This window comes from Erythrolamprus reginae, chromosome Z, assembly GCF_031021105.1.
Source record: "Erythrolamprus reginae isolate rEryReg1 chromosome Z, rEryReg1.hap1, whole genome shotgun sequence".
Classification (NCBI taxonomy): Eukaryota; Metazoa; Chordata; class Lepidosauria; order Squamata; family Dipsadidae; genus Erythrolamprus; species Erythrolamprus reginae.
Window position 1 is genome coordinate 120577103 of NC_091963.1, and position 20213 is coordinate 120597315.

The 20213-nt window shown below is 39.0% G+C and overlaps 1 protein-coding gene across 1 annotated transcript; it reads left to right on the forward strand.

Moving 5' to 3' along the window:
* Positions 1 to 10077: 10077 nt before the first annotated feature.
* LOC139153878 (matrix metalloproteinase-9-like) lies at positions 10078 to 19942 on the forward strand. The gene is made up of 7 exons (XM_070728299.1): positions 10078 to 10099; positions 10550 to 10699; positions 13867 to 14031; positions 16134 to 16298; positions 17301 to 17447; positions 18066 to 18261; positions 19822 to 19942. Exons 1-7 carry the CDS (start codon positions 10078 to 10080, stop codon positions 19940 to 19942), a joined length of 966 nt encoding a protein of 321 aa, XP_070584400.1.
* Positions 19943 to 20213: the final 271 nt, after the last annotated feature.

Sequence of the window (20213 nt, forward strand, 5' to 3'; positions counted from 1 at the left end):
TAAAGGAAAACAGTATGAAAGCTGTACCACTATGGATCACAATGAAGGAAAAACATGGTGTGCCACCACTCCGGACTACAAAAGTGATTTGAAATGGAGATTATGCAATGGTGAGCCAAAGTGCTCTGTTAGGAAATTATTTTATGTTTTTCTTGTTATATCCAACTGTAACCTTTATATAATCAAGAGGTAAAATATGCTTTTATATAGATTTGCTTTTTAAAAAAAATAAAAATGTTAATTTTCCCCAATAGATTACACATTACTTAATACCATTCCACCAGTATTTAATTTATGTATTATGCAAAGCCAGAGCTGCAAATGCTTCAACAATGGTGCCCACGTGTCTGCCCAACAAGTGGCAGAATATTTTGTACCCATATAGGACTTACTAGCCACCTGTGGACACTTTGTGGACAGTCCACAATCTGTTAGATGTCAAGGTCCTCTTCGAACACAATTGACAAACATCAATTTATGTATTCTCATTTTCATATACACTCACTGACAATTTGTACATTTTAGAATTTCCCATCATATTTAAATCTACACTTTTACTTTCTTGCATGTATTCTTCATCTTTTTTCCACACAATCAAATCATTTTCATTATGTCTTTCCCCTTTCCTTCAATTTCACTTGTAATGTTTCTTTAAAATATAGAAGTTGCATTGCTTGTGTGCAGGGGCAGCTTCCTCTTACCTTCCTATTGGTGTGCTGTGTGTGCATCATGATGTTTCTTGATGCACGCACGTCCCCTAGCATGCTTTTGTTTCTGCGTATGTGCAGAGGGATGATTTTCCTTTTGCACATGCTCAGAGAGTGGAAAAAAGGCTGAAAAATAAGAAAAAAAAGATGGTGGCATGCATGGACCAGCAAAGATAGCACCAGAGCCATCGCATCTAAATTGCACAATCGGCAGGCCACTACTGGAGCTAAATACTGGACGGCACCATTAGGAATCCACCCCTATTTGTATACAATTAAATATAAGACATCTCTCCTTCACTTCATTTTTTAGAGATCAAATGAATACTCCACATTTAAATACTGGTACTCTTCAGCTTGAGACTACCCATAATGGTCATGACAATTGTATAGAGCATTGGTTTTCAACCTGGGGGTTGGGACCTTTTGGGGGGTTGAATGACCCTTTCACAGGGGTTGCCTAAGATCACAGGAAAAGACAATTTCCCCATGGTGCTAGAAACAAAAGCTTCTATTCTGGCATCTTGGAACACATTTTTACAATCTGACCAATCAGGTGTCTAGAGTGGGGGTGTCCCTCTGACCTTCCTGCCAATCATCTTAAAGCTCTGTTGGGAGAATTGGAACTAGGCTTATGGTTGAGGGTCACCACAACATGAGGAACTGCATTAAGGGGTCATGGCATTAGAAAGGTTGAGAACCACTGGTACAGAGGGTCACTCACATGATCCATCCAATTTTATAACATTGCAGTGATCATTTTTTCTCATCATTCCTATCATCCTTTTCCTCCCACTTAGGACTGTATGACTGTAACTTGTTGCTTGTATCCTAAGATTTTTATTAATATTGATTGTTTCTTCATTGCTTATTTTACCCCTATGACAATCATTAAGTGTTGTACTACATGATTCTTAACAAATGTATCTTTTTTTTAATGTACACTGAGAGCATATGAACCAGGACAAATTCCTTGTGTGTCCAATCACACTTGGCCAATAAAGAATTCTCTTCTATCCTATCCTAAACAAATGTCATGGTTGTTAATCATACCAATTGTTTGCTATAGATAAATTTTGGTGAAAACTAGCAGTAAATGTCAATTTTTGGCAAAAGCATTGTAAAATGTTATCATGTGACTGCAAAATGCTGTAAATGTGAACTGATTGCCAACCACTTGACATAAGTTGCATTACTGCAGATGGTGGTAATGGTAATAGCTGTTGGATCTTCGGATTCTGGTGTAAATACTCTTAGTGAGAGACATTGTAATTTTGAATGGCTGTTAAGAAACCAGTCATAAGTCAAGAATTACCTGTATGATTATGTAGCAAATCGTGATTTGAATTGATCATCAGTACAAGTGGGCAAAGGTAGGAAGACTGCAGGAAACTTAAATTATACTAGTTTTTACTTTTGAATTTGTAGGCTTTTGGAGATGGTTTATAAAAAAGTTAAGTTGTTTGAATTTTTCATTTTGTAGAGGAAGAAGATACAGTATGTAGACCATGAATTTTTTTTTTTAAAAAAACCCCTTTCCTTATTTTATTCTTCTTATCATCTAGAAGCGGATTGTGCCTTTCCTTTTATCTTTCGTGGCCAGTCATATGACAACTGTACCAGCGATGGGCGTGCTGATAACAAACGATGGTGTTCCCTCACTGGCAATGCTGATGCCAATGATAGTTGGCTTTTGTGCTGAATTGAAGAATTTCAGGTGGGGATTGAGAAAGTTTTCATTAGTTTTCAGCAGTTTTTGACATTACCCATTTATTGCTCTTCTGTTGTCAGCTGATTTTCTACCTGTTGGAGATGCACCTTTTATCTGTGAACATCCTGCTATGCTAATAGGTTTGATACAAAGGTCTGTAGTGGAAAATAAATATATCATTCATTTGGATAGCATTTTATCATGGCATTTTTTTAAAAGATTAAAGCAAGACTGTAGAAACAATGCTTCTGAGATTACATTATTTCCTATGGAAAATCTGAAGCACTTTCAGAACCTACAGCTTTCTTGCCATTACTTTTTAGCATTGTTATTAAAATAGAAAGAAATCCAGTCTATTTTATGCTTTCTCTGCCCTTGGTCTTTATTGGTTGAGTGGCTATTATACATATTTTAACAAGCCATACTCCTATCCTTCCTCCAGTTCACCTTTGAGGACTGATCAATCTGGAAGAGTATACAGTATTCTATAATATACTGTTCTTATAATACACTGATAATGGCTTTGGTTTTGAATTTTTCCCTTCTCCTTATTTACCTTTCTTGTAAAAGCTTGGTAAAGAGTGACTTAGTGGTTCCATATTATTAATGTAGTTTTGGTACAGGAGCAAGAGATGAACAATTATGAAACATTGTTTTAATAGGAATTTAATGCAATGAAGAAAAACTCCATTAGTAAATAAGGTTGCTTTAATTATATCTTCAATAGTATTAATCATTCAAAATTCTAAGAAAAAATCTAGTCAAAGCATAGGCTGGCTGAGAGAAGCTGTTTTGGATTCTTTCATTGACAATGCCAAGGATTATATCTGATAACTTCCAAATGGAACAACATCTTTTGAGGTTCTTCAAGCCCTGAGACTGGATAATATGATTTTACAGTACTATATTTTGCCTTATATGTGAAATGTAAAAGGATTCTATTTTATTCTTCCTGATCTGTACTGAATTATATCTGCTGTCTTTCAGATTGAACTCTGTATAGAGTTGACACTTTACAATAACACATAGACTGACTGAATATTCCTTTGTATTTTTCAGTTCATGTCCTCAAAGGTAGACAACAAACTATCAGGCCTTGCTGAAACTTTTCAACAACCAGGATCAATGTATTAAAGAAGTTGACTTTTCCTTGCTGGAAATAAAAATTTCTGTAACTCTCTGGGGCAATTATTATTATTTGCTTGAAACTAGTAGCATTCCCTAATCAATATATTTCAGACCAGAAAACAGACATCAACAGGATAACTTGGGAATTCTGTTATGGGGCTTAATAGCAGAATCTTGAAAGCTTGACATTTTCCTACTGCCTCTTCTTATACTAAAGAGAGTTGTCTTTTTTTAAAAAAAATAATATGTTTATTGACTACAGTAGTCCCTCGCTATACCGCGCTTCACCTACTGCGGCTTCACTTCATTGCGGGTTTCTGAGGCAGCCGATCGGCAGATTTAAACAGCCCGCCGAACTCGATCGGCAGGTTTTTTTAAAAAAAAATATATCTAAAATTGTAAATACTGTATTCAAATACTGTATCTAAAATAAATACTGTGTGGGAAGGGTTTATAAACACTTTAAACAATGAAAACTTACCAAACAATTACAATATAAATACTTAAATAAGTACTATCAGTCGATAAATTCCCCATCGCGGATTTCACCTATCACGGCCAGGTCTAGAACGTAACACCAGCGATAGGTGAGGGACTACTGTATATACATTTTAAAAACAGGGTACAGAAAAGTAAAGGGAATATATATAATGTACATTCTAGCAATTATAATTTACTTATATAGTACGCATAAGTGGGGAAGGAGAAAAGAAGAAGGGGAGGGGGTTGGGGAAGAAGAGGAAGAGATAAGAGGGGAGGAAGGATAGGAAATTAGAGCAAAGAAGAGTAGTAAGAAGACAACCCCAGAGAAACTGAAGGCTGCCTGGTATCAGCGTGACGCTAAAACCAGAAGTCCCTAAAGAGAGTTATCTTGACTTTCTTTCTCACTCTGAGAAAGAAAGTCAAGATAACTCTCTTTAGAGACTTCCAGTTTTGGCATCACGCTGACACCAGGCAGCCTTCGGTTTCTCCGGGGTTGTCCTGGATTTTTGTGTGTTTCCTGGTGGCTTAAGAGAGTTATCTTGACTTTCATTCTCACTCCTTCTTCCTTCTCAGAGTTAAATGGATGTTTATCTTGCATTTCTTTTTCAAAGTTAGTTCTTTCACTAAGGAGTGTAGTAATATTCATTACAATCCCCATCTATGAAAAGAAATAGCTAAAGATCAATTGCACATCTTGCATCTGTAGGACCATGTAAACACTTCCCAAATTTTCACTGTCTGACACCAGATAATGGGAACAGAAAAATTGAAGTTTTTACATTTATAAAAATAAATCAGATAAGGAGAATTCATACTAATGTCATATGGTGAAATTAAATCCAATCCTAATCCAGTCATTGCTAAATATATTGAAAAGTATTGGCCTAAAACAGAGCCTTGGAGTATTCCACTGCATACCTTCCCTCCATGTAGATGCAGTTACATTGAGCACTATGCATTGAGTGCGGTTGGTTAGCTGGTTTTAAATCTATCTGGTGGTGTTGCTGTCTAACCCACATTTCTCAACTTTACTTACTACTAGATAAAGGCTCTTTAAGGGTAGCCCCATGTAGAGCGCCTTGCAGTAGTCAAGCAGCAATGTGACAAGAGCATGAATGATTGAGAGAAGAGACTCCCTATCCAAATAGGGCCGCAACTGGTGCACGAGGTGAACCTGTGCAAAGGTCCCCCTAGCCACAGCTGAAAGATGTTGTTCTGTTTTGAGCTGTGGATCAAGGAGGACTCCCAAATTGCGATCCTGCTCTTAGGAGGTTAAACTCCCCCCCCCCCTGTGAGTTATGGATGGACATAAGCCAAAACCCACAGCCTTGCTTTTCTATCCAAGGTTCTTAATTCTGCTTCAGTCCAATCCACTATTCCAACTCTATATCTAATTACTGGAATTAACCAATTCATACTTGGAATAAAAAATATACAGGGACTGTATCAATGTATTGAAGCTGTCTGCAGAATTCCTCCCTTAAAACCTGTCGTTAATTAGGAAGATTTTGGAGGATGGAAGGATTTTGTCACATCTGAATCCCAAAGTTTACTGTTTTGTCAAAATCTCTCTATAAAGCTACAGGAAGGGATAACAGAAATAATATACTATAAGTGTATGTGACTAGTCTTTCCATCAACTTAAGCAACATTAATGTAATCACTGGCTTTGGGCTTGCTGAATTTAGAGAAACCATTTTCTCTTTCTGTAAATGAGCAAAAAGGAATCATGAATTAACTCTGAAATTAGGACGCTGGGAATGCCCTTTGACATATTTTTCAAAACAATTAGACACTGTTGCCATTGGCTGACTAGCCTGCCTGAGGGCATATGTTGACATTACCATTCTGATTGAGTCTTGGTATCAAAATTGGGGTCCAGCATACAGTAATACCTCTAGATACGAGCTGCTCCACATGCGAGTATTCCAAGATACGAGCCACGAGGGGAGAGAAATTTCTGTTCCAGACCCGAGCTCAAATTCGGGATACAAGCCGAGCGTCCACTAGGTGGCGCAAGAATCCTTGCTTTTGGTTATCTCGGAGGGGGAAAACAAAGTCTAAAGCCATTTGTTCCAGATACGAGTTGCTCAACATACAAGCTCCCTTCTGGAACGAATTATACTCGTATCTAGGGGTACTACTGTACTGAAGCCCTTATTTAGAATCTGCATTTGGCCACCAGTTTCAAGTCCATACAATCAATTTCTACCAAAATAGTCAAAAGCTCCCTTTGTTTCTTGAATAGTGGTCATCTCTTGTCTGGCTGGACTATTTTCTTCAGAAAATATTTTTTTTTCCACTGTTACATGGATGTCATGATCCAAAATCTTTTGATGAGGTAAAGAAAACAGATTTCTTCTAAACAAGGAAGTGGTATTTCTCAGCTTCTCTGAACCCCCCCCCCCACTTGTAATTAACAAATTATTGGCTAATTCATCCACATCTAGGAAACTACTTCATAAGAAAGAATAGATAAATACAGTAGTCCCTCACCTATCGCTGGTGTTACGTTCCAGACCTGGCCGCGATAGGTGAAATCCGTGATGGGGAATTTATCGACTGATAGTACTTATTTAAGTATTTATATTGTAATTGTTTGGTAAGTTTTCATTGTTTTAAGTGTTTATAAACCCTTCCCACACAGTATTTATTTTAGATACAGTATTTAAATACAGTATTTACAATTTTAGATATATTTTTATTTTTGAAAAACCTGCTGATCGAGTTCGGCGGGCTGTTTAAATCTGCCGATCGACTTCCTCAGAAACCCGCGATTAAGTGAAGCCGCAGTAGGTGAAGCGCGGTATAGCGAGGGACTACTGTATTCTATTTTAAGAATGAAAGCAGAAGATTATCTAAGAACCTATCTTAGTATGGAAAGCCCACTTCCCTGAGATTGAAATATTTTGGGGAATATTAAAAGCGGCACAATATTACATTTCTTCTGAAGGAGAAATATGCTCTTAGAGCAGGGGTGGGCAATTAATTTTGCCATGGGGCCACATGAGAAATTGGGATGCCAAGATTTGTCTTAGAAGGAGAAAGCACCCCTAATCATCCTGCATAGTGAAACAGCCGCTGTCAGATGCCTGAAGTCTTTAGAGATGGATATTTTGTGCCTATTAAAAAAGATTGGGCCAATCTATTTATAAACATGATTAATATCAATACGGCTATGCCCACCCTATCACACACATACCTTCAACCCCCCCAAAGTCAAACCCACTGTTTTATTGATTATTTGATATGTGAACACATCAATACTCCTGTTTTTCATTGATGACCAAGGGAAAGATGCTGTTTATATTCATTTTTCCTTGTATGATATATCAATGCAAGACATGTGAAATCATAAATATTATTTGATTTTCTGAGGGGAAAGAAGATGCTCAATGGAACTAGATCAGCAAAACAGAAAATACTGAGGAAAAACACAATGATGCAATATTTCATCAATGTAAAAAATGGGATTTATTAAAATTAAATGTTGACTCAGAGAGTCAGAAGGGAAATTTTAGAGTTAAAAAATGATTGGATGAGATCAAATTGGGGGGTGGGAGAAAAAGGGAAAAATAATTTATTTCCCCAAAGGGAAAACAATATCTGTGTCTCAGAGTTGAACTTTGGAGTTCTTAACAATCCCTGAGCCTGGATGCTTGCTTGTGGGATTTTGCAATAATGATGTCTTCTAATTTGGTAATGAAAATATGTAAGTAAACAACTAGGTTTGGAGAGCACCAAAAATTCCACAAATTATTTTTTGTTTGGAATTCTTACTCAGAAACCACACAATTGCATAATCAAATATGCAAGATCAGACAGCATCGAGAACTTTTGATAAACATACACCTTTCATTCGCTCCACCCACTTAAATAATTTTTCCAGGCGTCAACATGATAATTATTGTGTAATTGTTTAAATTATAGTGCTTCATCTGTTATTTTTAGTCTCTTACTCTTTGCCTAGACACCATATTCCAAATGTCTACACTTGTAATTTATTTATTTATTTATTTATTATTTGGATTTGTATGCCGCCCCTCTCCGAAGACTCGGGGCGGCTCACAACAAGTGTAAAACAAATCATAAATAATTCAATTAATTAAAATATTTAAAGATTTAAAAACCCCCATATACTAACAGACACACACACAGGCATACCATGTATAAATTAAATGTGCCCAGGGGGAGATGTTTAGTTCCCCCATGCCTGACGGCAAAGGTGGGTTTTGAGGAGTTTACGGAAGGCAGGAAGAGTAGGGGCAGTTCTGATCTCTGGGGGGAGTTGGTTCCAGAGAGTCGGTGCCGCCACAGAGAAGGCTCTCCCCCTGGGGCCCACCAACCGACATTGTTTAGTTGACAGGACCCGGAGGAGGCCCACTCTGTTGCACCTAATCGGTCGCTGGGATTCGTGCGGCAGAAGGCGGTCTCGGAGATATTCTGGTCCGATGTCATGAAGGGCTTTAAAGGTCATAACCAACACTTTGAATTGTGACCGGAAACTGATCGGCAGCCAATGCAGACTGTGGAGTGATGGTGAAACATGGGCATACCTGGGTAAGCCCATGACTGCTCTCGCAGCTGCATTCTGCACAATCTGAAGTTTGTGTCATATATATCTTAATTTATTTGATCCAGGTACTGTCTGACTTCAGAACAATTCTAGGAGACTCTTGGTAAAACTGGCAAATAAAAATACAGTACAGATAAGAAACAAGATAATAACAAAATAAAGCAAAGCAACCCACCCCCCAAAAGAAACCATTAGGCCCATCCAGCTGACAATAACAATAATAATAATAATAATTTATTGGATTTGTATGCCGCCCCTCTCTGTAGACTCGGGGCGGCATACAAGAGTCTCCTAGAATTGTTCTGAAGTCAGGACTTCAGAACAGTACCTGGATCAAATAAATTAAGATATATATGACACATTACAAGATAGAAAACACATACAAAGACATCCCATAAGAGGCTGCAGCCATTCCAGCAACAACCTAGGAGAAAATACCATAAAATGTAGATTGATAACTGGCTTTTAAATTAGCACAGGATTAGCTCATTTTACAAGCCAGACATCCGATTGGATAGCAGAATTCTAGGGGTCAGTTGGACAGTTAGAAGCAGATGGAGAACTTTCCAAGATCAAAACCTAGCAGAAAAGTGAGTTCTCTCAAATGGCCATAGGCATATCAAATCTGAATATTTTTATTAGAATCCACTTTTTATACTAGGTAGTATGTTTAGTTTTGACCCTTCTCTACATGATAGGCTTATGAGTAGGTTAGGATAATATATACTGTTTGATTCAAGGCCACATGATGGTTGTGTAGATACAGTATGCTTAACCTTGTTGCTAAATTAACATATGTTTGGGGTACAAACAATAAAATGAATTACAATTTATTTTATATATAAATAAAGGTGGCTGGATGTGTTGGGCAGGTTAATTGGCAAGATTATATTTTCCCCCCTTCTATATATAAAGATACAATGATTGAGTGACCTTGGATCCTTAGCCAGAGTTGTCAATACAGATAAAGAGAGAGACAGCTAGAAGTCCAAGTTGTTTATAATGGTCTGTGGTGAGATTAGATCTTCTGGGCCTTCCCTGATCTTAGTTGAGCAAAATGTTTCTTGATTTCTGTCACTGTTATCCATCTTGGCATATAGATTCTCTATATTTTGATTAGGGCTTCTACTTCCATGAGAAATGTCCATATAATATAGAGTTCCTGGAAATATGCTACCTAGATCCCTGAGAGAATTTGGTAGTCTGCCATATCTTTGGGGCCTATTAAGCTAATTTTTCATCACTGCAGGAAAAAATTGATCTGCAGTAATTTTCAGGGTTCCCCTTTTAAAGCTGAATTTCTGCAGACTGCAAAAATGGTTGAGTTTTTCCACTATTGGTTGAATTCTGCATGTAAAGCCTACCTATAAAAAGTAGTCAGCTGCCATCTAGGATTCTTTCTTCTGACTATTTACCAATCTTTGGGATACCCTTGCTCTGGTTTTAGTGAATTAACAGTGCTAACTGCAGGAATGAAGTGTTTTATAGCTGAAGGTAGGAACAGTAATTTCATATTGTGCTAAAGATTAACATTTGATATTTGTTCATTTTCCAGTTTGACAGTGTTTGAACATCTCTTTCTTTGCAGTTCTTAGAAGATGTGGCCAAGCAGATATTATAGAATGAGTATACTGCATTTTTTTCACATCTGTCAGATTCCTTGACGAAGAGTGAAAACGACCTTTTCTGTAATGTTCCTTGTGTATACGTGGGTTTTCACATCATTACTTGCGGCATTCGGAAGTAAGGATTAAAATCTTTTATAATTGCTCTTGCTTTTAAATTATGTTTTATCTCATAAATGCAAATATAAATTTACATGTACTGCATGTGTGTATAAAAAACAATCTAATTTGGAACTGGACATCCCATTCTTCTTTATTTGTAACCACTATTTTCTTCAAAGAAGTTCAGTTTTTCTTTTTCTTCCTTTTTCCTTTTCAGCACCATTTCTACCATGTGTTTTCCCATTTCTTTATGAGGGAAAATTCTATGCTTCATGTACTACAGATGGTTCTAGCAAAGGTATCTCCTGGTGTGCATTAACTGATAAGTATGATGAAAAACGCCTGTGGAAACAATGTGCTGTTACTGGTAAGAAGCTCAACTGGTACCCCTATATTACATCCAGTAATTTTGGGATAAATGAAGTCTTCTCAAACATGGGTTCTTCATAAGTGTTGGGACCACAGATAAATGCATTCATCTTTCATGTCTCATGGCTATGCTGGCTAAGAAACGTAGGATTATTTACTACCCTACAAACTTCCATTCTTGGAGCTATATTAGAAAGTCCTTGAATTAATTATGACCAACTGCAATTAGTGCAAGATAGAGCTGGGCCACGGAAAATGGAACAGAAACTTTTTTCACCTGCAACATACATACATTTTTAGTGCATTCTGAGATTTCAAGGGAAATTTTGATATCTTCACTTGTGTGAATACTAAAATCTTGTCAAATTCTATGGTCTTGTACAATTTTTGCTGTTATCTTTCATGTTAGGATCCTTTCTTTCCGTGTAAGTTTCAGGGATTTCTGGCAATGTTTTGACAAGGTCCCACTAGTCATCTTCAGGCTGGTGCTTTTGTCCTTGTGCTAGGGTGAACACAGTGAGACCTGAGCTGCCTTCCCTCTATAAATACTGGTGGGTGGGTGTAGAGTGCTGGCTCAGCAGCTGCAAGCTGTGCTGAAACTTCCTGGTGAGTCAGTGGGGTAACACCTGGGGTCATTGATGTAATTGATGTATGCTGATTAGTTGATGTTCATGGATTAGGGGTGATATCCTGAGTAGTTGGAGCTTTCAGACTACTTAGCTGTTTTGTAATGTGTGTCTGGGATGTAACAATTTTGGTTTGGCTGCGAGTTTGTGGTCTGGTCATTTGTTTATGGTGTTTATCAGTTTGCTTTGTGTGCATTTCAGAGGGGGTTGCAAGAGTTGGGGGCACTGCTGTAGTTTGGCTTCTGGTATATACAGTGATACCTTGTCTTACGAACTTAATTTGTTTCATGATGAGGTTCATAAGAAGAAAAGTTTGTAAGATGAAACAATGTTTCCCATAGGAATCAATGTAAAAATGAATAATGCGTGCAAGCACATCCAAAAACTCACCCCTTTTGCCTTATTAGCACCGGCTTTCCGATCCTTGTTTGGGGTAGTGGTGGAGGGGGGGTGGAGGCAGCGGAGGCTGCCCGGAGAGAGCCTCATGGGTGGATTGACATGGGAGGGAAGCTGGGGCTTCTACCCTCCTTGAAAACAACACATTATACCAACCATTTAATCGGCTCCATCCTGTTCTGGGTTCTCCAGGCCCACTGGCAGAATCAGGTCTTTAATGCCTTAGTGTTTTAGTTGGGGCCATTCTAATGTCTGGGGTAATGATGTTCCAGAGAGAGGGAGCCACTATGGAGAAGGTCCTTCTGGGTCCCATCAGATATATCTCCCTAGAGGATAGGACCCAATGTGTTTCCTTGCCTCTCCATTTTAGTGGATCAGATAGATGTGACTGGCAAGAGATGGACCCTCAGATAACCTAGTCCCAAGCCATGAAGGGCTTTAAACAACCAGCCCCTTGAATTGTACTCAGAAACAAATTGGCAACCAATGCAGCTCTGACAGGATATGTATACATGTACACACTAAGGTCTGCAAGAACAATTTGGGCTACTACATTTTGCACCAATTTGAGCTTCTGAATGCTCTTCAAGGGCATGTATAGCACATTGCAATAGTCAAGATGGAAAGTGACTAGGGCATGAGTGACTGTGAGTAGGGATTGTTGGTCCAGGAAAGGGCATAACTGGCACTCAATCTGCAGTTGCACAAAGGCCCTCCTGGCCACGACCAACACCTGTTCTTTGACAGGATTCAAGAGTCCAGAAGAACCCCCAGATTACATACAGGGTCTGTTTGGGGACCATTGCATCAAAGACAAAAGGCAGCAATTCTCCATGGGCCAAAGAACACCGAACCCAGAGCCACTTATATTGTATCCAGGCAGCATGGCTAGTAGGAAAATATAAAAGAAAAGCCTACACCACTTTCTATCAGTATTCTATAATACTGGGCAACGTTTTCATTTCTCAGAGAAGCCATAAGATCTATTTATGCACATTCTCAAGCACATCTTTTAAATAATTGTTAAAGTATGCAGAGTTCTAGTTTGTATCACAGTATTTCCTATAATCCCATGAGTATATTGGAATGTTATCAATAATGTTAGCATGCCAGTGTACACTGATATAACACCTATGCTCTGCGAGCTGCACTGGCTACCTATTAGTCTCCGGTCACAATTCAAGGTGTTGGTTGTTACCTATAAAGCCCTACATGACTTAGGGCCAGACTATCTACTGGACTGTCTCCTACCTCATACCTCCCAAAGACCAATAAGATCACACAGGGTTGGCCTCCTCCAGGTCCTGTTGACTAAGCAATGCAGGTTGGTGGGGCTGTGGGGGAGGGCCTTCTCTGTGGTTGTCCAAGCTTTATGGAACCTACTCCCCCATGCTGTCTGTATTGCTCCCACCCTATTGGCCTTCCAAAAGGCTGCAAAGACCTGGCTTTGCTGGCAGGCCTGGGGGCCATGAATTTGTTATCTGTCATTGTCAGATTTTGTAGATAAATTACAGCCCACGTGAGCTGTAATAAATCAAATCTGGAGGCGATGGATTAAGTTACAGAAACGGCTTTCAAACGAAGTTACTTTTATTAAGAAAAATAAGAAAATAGCTATGCCTGATCCCAGGCAATTTCTATGCGTCTTACATTGTTGAAGACTTAGAAAAAGATGAATCCTTCCGAGAAGAAAGGAAGTGATGCTGGCAGTCCAGGCAGGATTTTACATCATAATGGGCGGAGCTAAACTAACATACACAGTGTTAACTATTTAATTACTGAATGTCTCTGAATGTCTCTGGGGTTGGCAATACACAGCGTGACAGTCATAGCCGAATTGTACTGAGTGGTAATCATGTGTGATGATTGAATTGTTTGCGTCGTGGCTTTTTTTTAAACTGGGGTTTATAATTTTAGATATTCATATCTGACTTCTTTTTTATTGTATTTGTATCTTTTTTATATTATTGTAAGACGCCCTGAGTTCTTTGGGATTGGGCGGCATAGAAGTCAAATAAAATAAATAAATGATAAATAATATGAGGGTTTTAATTGTTTTCTAATTTGGTAGCTATTTGCAATTCACCATATTTATGCGTAATATCTAGCTTTTCCTCTGACGTTCCTCTTTCTCTTTGCCTAGAATATGGAGGCAATTCAGGAGGAAAACCCTGTGTCTTCCCCTTTCTTTATATGAGTCATGTTTACTATACCTGCACAAGCAAATATTATCATAAAGGGCCATTCTGGTGTTCTACAACTGGGAACTATGATAAGGATAAAAAATGGAGCTATTGTGCTGATACAAGTAAGTGAAATTGAGGACTATTGGTTTAGAAGTCATGGTTTATATGATAGTCAATTAAAACCATTTATACAGAATATCACTTTTTGGTTTGAGCTGAATTCAATATTAGGAACTTGCATGTAAAATAGAACAGAAAAGATTAAAGGTACAACTATTTCCATTTATAATAAAGCAAATCAAAATTATAGTACATTTAAATATTTATTTATTTGTTTGTTTGTTTATTTGACTTGTATGCCATGCTTCTCTGAAGACTCGGGGCGGCTCACAGCGTACAATATAAAACAATGTGTACACAAATTAAATTAGTTAAAACTATAGGCTAGGATCCCACTATATTAAAAACAGTCAATCAATTCAGTCACAACCACACATCACATTTGGTAGTTGGTGGGGGGGGGAATGATCTAATTGCCCCATGCCTGGCGACCTAAGTGAGTCTTAAGACTCTTGCAAAAGGCGAAGAGGGTGGGGGCAGCGTGAATCTCTGGAGGGAGCTGATTCCAGAGGGCTGGGGCTGCCACAGAGAAGACTCTTACACTAGGCCCTGCTAGACGACATTGTCTGGTCGACAGGACCTGGAGAAGGCCAACTCTGTGGGACCCAATCGGCCGCTGGGATTTGTGCAGCAGAAGGCGGTCCTGTAAGTAATCTCTCAAAAATATTTTGAGAGATATAATTTTTTTATCCATAATTCCATATACAGTGTTCCCTCGATTTTCGCGGGTTCAAACTTCGCAAAACGGCTATACCACGGTTTTTAAAAAAATATTAATTAAAAAATACTCCGCGGTTTTTTTTCTATACCATGGTTTTTCCCACCCGATGACATCATATGTCATCACCAAGAGTCACTTCTCTCTCTCTCTTTCTTTCCTGTCATTCTCTGCTTCAATCATTTTCTCATTTCTCTTTTTTTCTCCCTTTTTCTATAATTTCTTTCTCTACCTTCCACTCTCCCCCCTCTTGCTCTCTCTCTCTTTCTCCCTCTCTCTCTCCCTCTCTGTGAGGCCGGCAAAGATTGCTTTGAATGTCGGCTGCCCCCGCCCCCCCAGCGCCTCCGGCCCCCTCGCCGCTACCGCCTGCCCGATCCACCCCTCTCACTGGCTTTCTTGGGACACGGGTCCTCCTGCAGCAGCGCTGGCGGCTACGGCTTCTCATCCTCTTCATTCGGCCGGTAGCCGCTCTGAGCGCTTTGAGAACGCCTGCCCCACCTCTCCTGCAGCCCCCTCGCTGATAGCTGGGACGAAAGCGCTCTCAGCTAAGGGACTGTGAGGGGGGCGGGGCGGGCATTCTCAAAGCGCTCAGAGTGGCTACCGGCCGAATGAGGAGGATGAGAAGCCGTAGCCGCCAGCGCTGCTGCAGGAGGACCCGTGTCCCAAGAAAGCCAGTGAGAGGGGTGGATCGGGCGGGCGGTAGCGGCGAGGGGGCCGGAGGCGTTGGGGGTGGCGGGGGCAGCTGACATTCAAAGCAATCTTTGCTGGCCTCCGCACTTTCGTTGCTCCCCCCCTAATTTCAAGCCCGGCTCCTTGAAAAAGGGTGCGTGGGGGTAGTTTTTGGCTGTCCATAGCCAAAAATGGTGTTTTTACTTCCGCACCGCTATTTCGCGGAAATTCGACTTTCGCGGGCGGTCTTGGAACGTAACCCCCGCGAAAATCGAAGGAACACTGTATAGTTGTGTAGTGTAAAATGGAAAGGTATAATTAAGAGCCCGGTTCAGCCAAAAATAATTTTTTCCCCACTAATTTCAAATTTTCTTTTATAGAATCAATGGTATAGGATCAGTGAAGGGCTACCAAATTTTTTATTACCACACTGTGGCTTGTGCAGGATGCCCTGCATTTTCTTTCAACAACTTTTAGTGCAAATTGGGTGCTCTGGGGTGGAGCTCCATTTTTGCTATCCCACTGCGTTCCCCCCCATCTGGGCAGCAGCCCACTCCTGTATAGGATATAACCTTGTATGCTATTACTTATAGTACTAACAGATTTATCTGAGTAGATATGCTGAGGGTTACAAATTTAAAAAAATACTTACTGTATTAGTAGATGGACTTTAATAATATGGCAAATGATCATTCTCCTTTTATCTTGTTCTTCCAGGAATTGATGCAAATTATCCTACTAGTCCATGCATCTTTCCTTTCATCTTTGAAAATAATCTTTATTCAACTTGTACGATAGATGGAAGATCTGATGGAAGGCTTTGGTGTTCTATTTCAAGTAATTTTGATATTGAGCCTACGTGGGTATATTGTGAGCCTTCAGGTAAGGCAAAGCATGGATGTAACTCGAATCCAACTTTAGTGGAAAAAAGAACAAGGTTTGGGAAGAAGAATTGTTTAATAGTTAAGAAACAACCCATCTCATGGCTGTGGGAATTGTAGTAAAAAAAAAAAAATCCATCGATTACTGTATCACCTCCCTAGAGGTAAAATTCAATCCCCTCCCCGGTTACTGGTTCTGTGGGCGTGGCTTGGTGGGTGTGGCAGGGGAAGGATATTGCAAAATCTAGAGCCAGCAAGAGGTGGCATTTGCTGGCTCTCCAAACTGCTCAATATTTCCGCTACCTCTTTTCCAGAACCTGTAGGAACCTGCTGAATTTCACCCTTGCACTCCCTATTATTAAATCTCCCTTCTTCATGTGCTTTCGTTCCAATGGTTACCTATTTTAAATTACTGATTTTCTATATGCTGTAGGGGAAAATTTGACGGTCCAACTTTGGACCTAAGTGTTTGTATATAGTATTTAAATAACAATACTGCAATTCAGCAGAAATCAAATCAGCTGCTTTAAATTCAAATACATTAAGGTAACAATGTGCTAGCAAGAGAAAAAGCTAACCACTAGATTGCAAGAGTAAGCATTAGGAACTGAAAAAATGTAAAATAGTGACTAAATAACAATTACAGAATTTCATTTTCTTTCCATAGCAAAGTGGCAAGATTAAGTTATCAATGAGAATGATATCTGCACTTCAATATTACTATATGTTGTTTTTTGTTCAAAAATATCCATTTTGAAAATGCTGTGTTCTTTACTCCCATGCCACACTATGGAAGGAATATGGTTTCTATTATTTATATTACTTGCTATTTTGCTCCTAATGTACATTTTGTACAGAATTTGAACGATGGATTGTTTTTCTTTATACCCAAAAAGAATATTTCTAACTACAAAATCAAGTTAATCCCTCTTCATCCTTAATTGTAACATCAACCATTTCCTTATATTTCTTCAGTCAAAGCTTCTTCCTCTTTGCTCTCTAGATCCTGCCCCTTGCAGTTTTCCCTTTATATACAGGAACAAATCCTATTATTCCTGCACCACAGAGGGGGCTTTATATAATCAGCTATGGTGTGCTACAACCCCAGACTATGATAAGGACAGCAAGTGGAAATCATGCTCCTTTCAAGGTAGGAGAGTGAGAAGTAATTGCCTGGAGCACTTGTGGGTGATCTGAAATCTTGTCCTTGTCAGAGAGGAATTATTAAAGAGCCAGTTTAATCATTGGCCTTTCCTTCAGTTGCAGTTTTTGCAGCGACATTTCCTTTTGTGATTCTTCCCCAGAAGAATCTGCACTGGATGTTCTCTTGGATATTGGGATGGGATGCCAGCCAGATGGAATGTTTCTTGAGTTTGTTGGATTACAAGTCTCAAGCACTCTTTATATTATTTTTTGCTGTTCATGTCTTATTTGTTGTGGGTTTTTTTAGTCAATTAGCCATCTGAAATCAAAATCACAAGTATGGGTTGGATGGACATATGAATTGGCATACTAAATAATGATTTTTCCTTTAATCCCTTTCCCAAACTCACAAGAAGTGGAGGCCTTGTCTCTTTTGTTGAGGTCATTGCATTATATGCCTATCTTGGAGTTTCTCTGCTCAATTAAAGCATGGACATATTCCAGTATCCTCTTGTGATGCAACATAAAGTTCCAACCCAGAATTCTAAGTTCTTGCTTTTTTTCTTTTTCTTGGACTGAACCGAACTCTCTCCCAGTGTTGCTTTGTCCCCCCTACATTCAATAGAATATGGTGGGAACTCCAGTGGCCAGCCTTGCGTCTTCCCTTTCAACTACAAAGGAGAGGAGGTTACTACTTGCATTGATGAGGATGAGAAGAATGAGAAGAATGGGAGATTTTGGTGTGCCACGACAGAGAATTTTGATGTGGACATGAAATGGAGTTTCTGTGCTGATACACGTTTAAACAAGAAAAAAGGCAGGTAGCTTCTACCTACCCAGATAGTAATAAATGGTTGGACTTAGAAACACAGTATAATTTTATTTGCATTTACTTGGAACTAAGCTACCTTGGGGATGATTCTGAGCCCAAATGACTATTGGTTTGATATTTTATGCAACTCCTCTTTACACAGGAGTATCGATCATTGATCTCTACTATTTCCTTTCAAAGTATTAACCGCATTTAAGGATTGCCATGTCCACAGCCTGTATAATGTCACATTTAGTCTGATATTCTGAGATAATAGATGAACAAAAAATAATACTAAGAATGGTAACAGTGGAATTCCTAGTATGCCAAAGACTTGGGTGTATACCAGTGTTGGGCTGTAGCATGGACCGTCAGGTATGCTGTCCTGGTAGGAAAAATGGAGATGCGCATGCATTTCCATGTCCCTAATGCATGCACACACACATGTGATATTCGGCTTCTGTGCATGTGCAGAAAGTGAAATCTCACATGAGTATGCTCATGAGTGTGAGATTTCACTGATTTTTGGCAGTTTTTTGCTTCTGTGCATGTGTGGAAGCAAAGAAATAGCCAAAAATCAGCAAAATCGTGCATGTGCAAGCATCATCATATGAGATTTCATTTCCTGCATATGCACAGAAGCTGAATCTTGCACCGGCATGTGCACAAATGCACACTGGATGTGCACACATCCGCACCGGTCACCGGGAGCAAACCAGGAGTGTCCGCAATGGGGAGCCCTTCGCTGGTGTATACCACATATTGCAAGTCACTGACTTGGCTGCTAAACATTGAACGCTACAACTGAATCCTTATACTTTAAGCCAGTTTCAATTCTAGCATCACCACTTCATGCCTTTTGCTTATTGCTTCTACAAAAGAGAAATATAAACATTCTGTGAATATTAATTGCCATGTAAGATGTCAATAATACGAATGAATATGTTATTTACGGTAACTTTTCATCCAAAGCTGAGTATAAAACAAAGAAGAACCACTGCAATTCATATCAAAGTTTTAGTTATATGTTAATAATTTCAGTTGTTATTAATGTGTGTGTGTGTGCATGTGTGTGTGTGTCTGTGAGGTTTGTATATGTTAAAAGGAAATAGAAAATAGATGAAATAAAGTTAATACAATCTGAATTTTAAATTTTATTTCTCGTTGATCATGGAAAAAAATCACTAAGGAGGTTGTGCAATGTGCAGAACTTTGAAATTGTTGAAATTAAAGTTAAAAGGATTTTTGGGATATAAATCACCCACCTACTTCTCCTTAAAGCAGTTACAACTTTCCCCAAGATTGCACCTTTCTTTGGCAGCTTCGGTAAAATTCTGAAAAAAGAAAAAATGGTTTAAGGAGTTGTGAATGGGAATTACATTACATTTGTGCCCCTATATTTTCTATATCTTTTTGCCCTCAAGTCCTGCATACCTTTAAGTGAATAGAGCATGACTGGAGTGGCATGACTGAAAGCCTAACCCTAACCCTAGCTGCCTTTAGAATTTGATCTTATGCTTTTCCTCTTTCTCTCCCACATACTATTTGTCTTCAATAATTTTCTGAGAAGATATGGAATCAAAAGTGCCCTGTTTTTTCCCTTTCACCTACAAAAAAGAGGTTTACTCAGCGTGTACAACCGATGGTACTTCAGGCTGGAAACCCTGGTGCTCCCTCACTGCCAATTATAATACAGATCAGAAGTGGAGGTACTGCGAGCCTTCAGGTAAGAACAGAAAGCTCTTCCTTCTTCATGTGGGAAAAGCTTCCCACATGAGAACTGGGAGGACACATTTATAATTGCTTTTGTCTTTATCATTTGCTCACATCTCAAAATGGAACAGCTTTTTTCCCTATCTTTTCCTTTATCTTCTTTTCACACACATTTTATTTTTCATTTAACAGATTTACCAAGTGAAGATCCATGAAGACTGAAACAAGTAACTAATAATTTTCCACCTA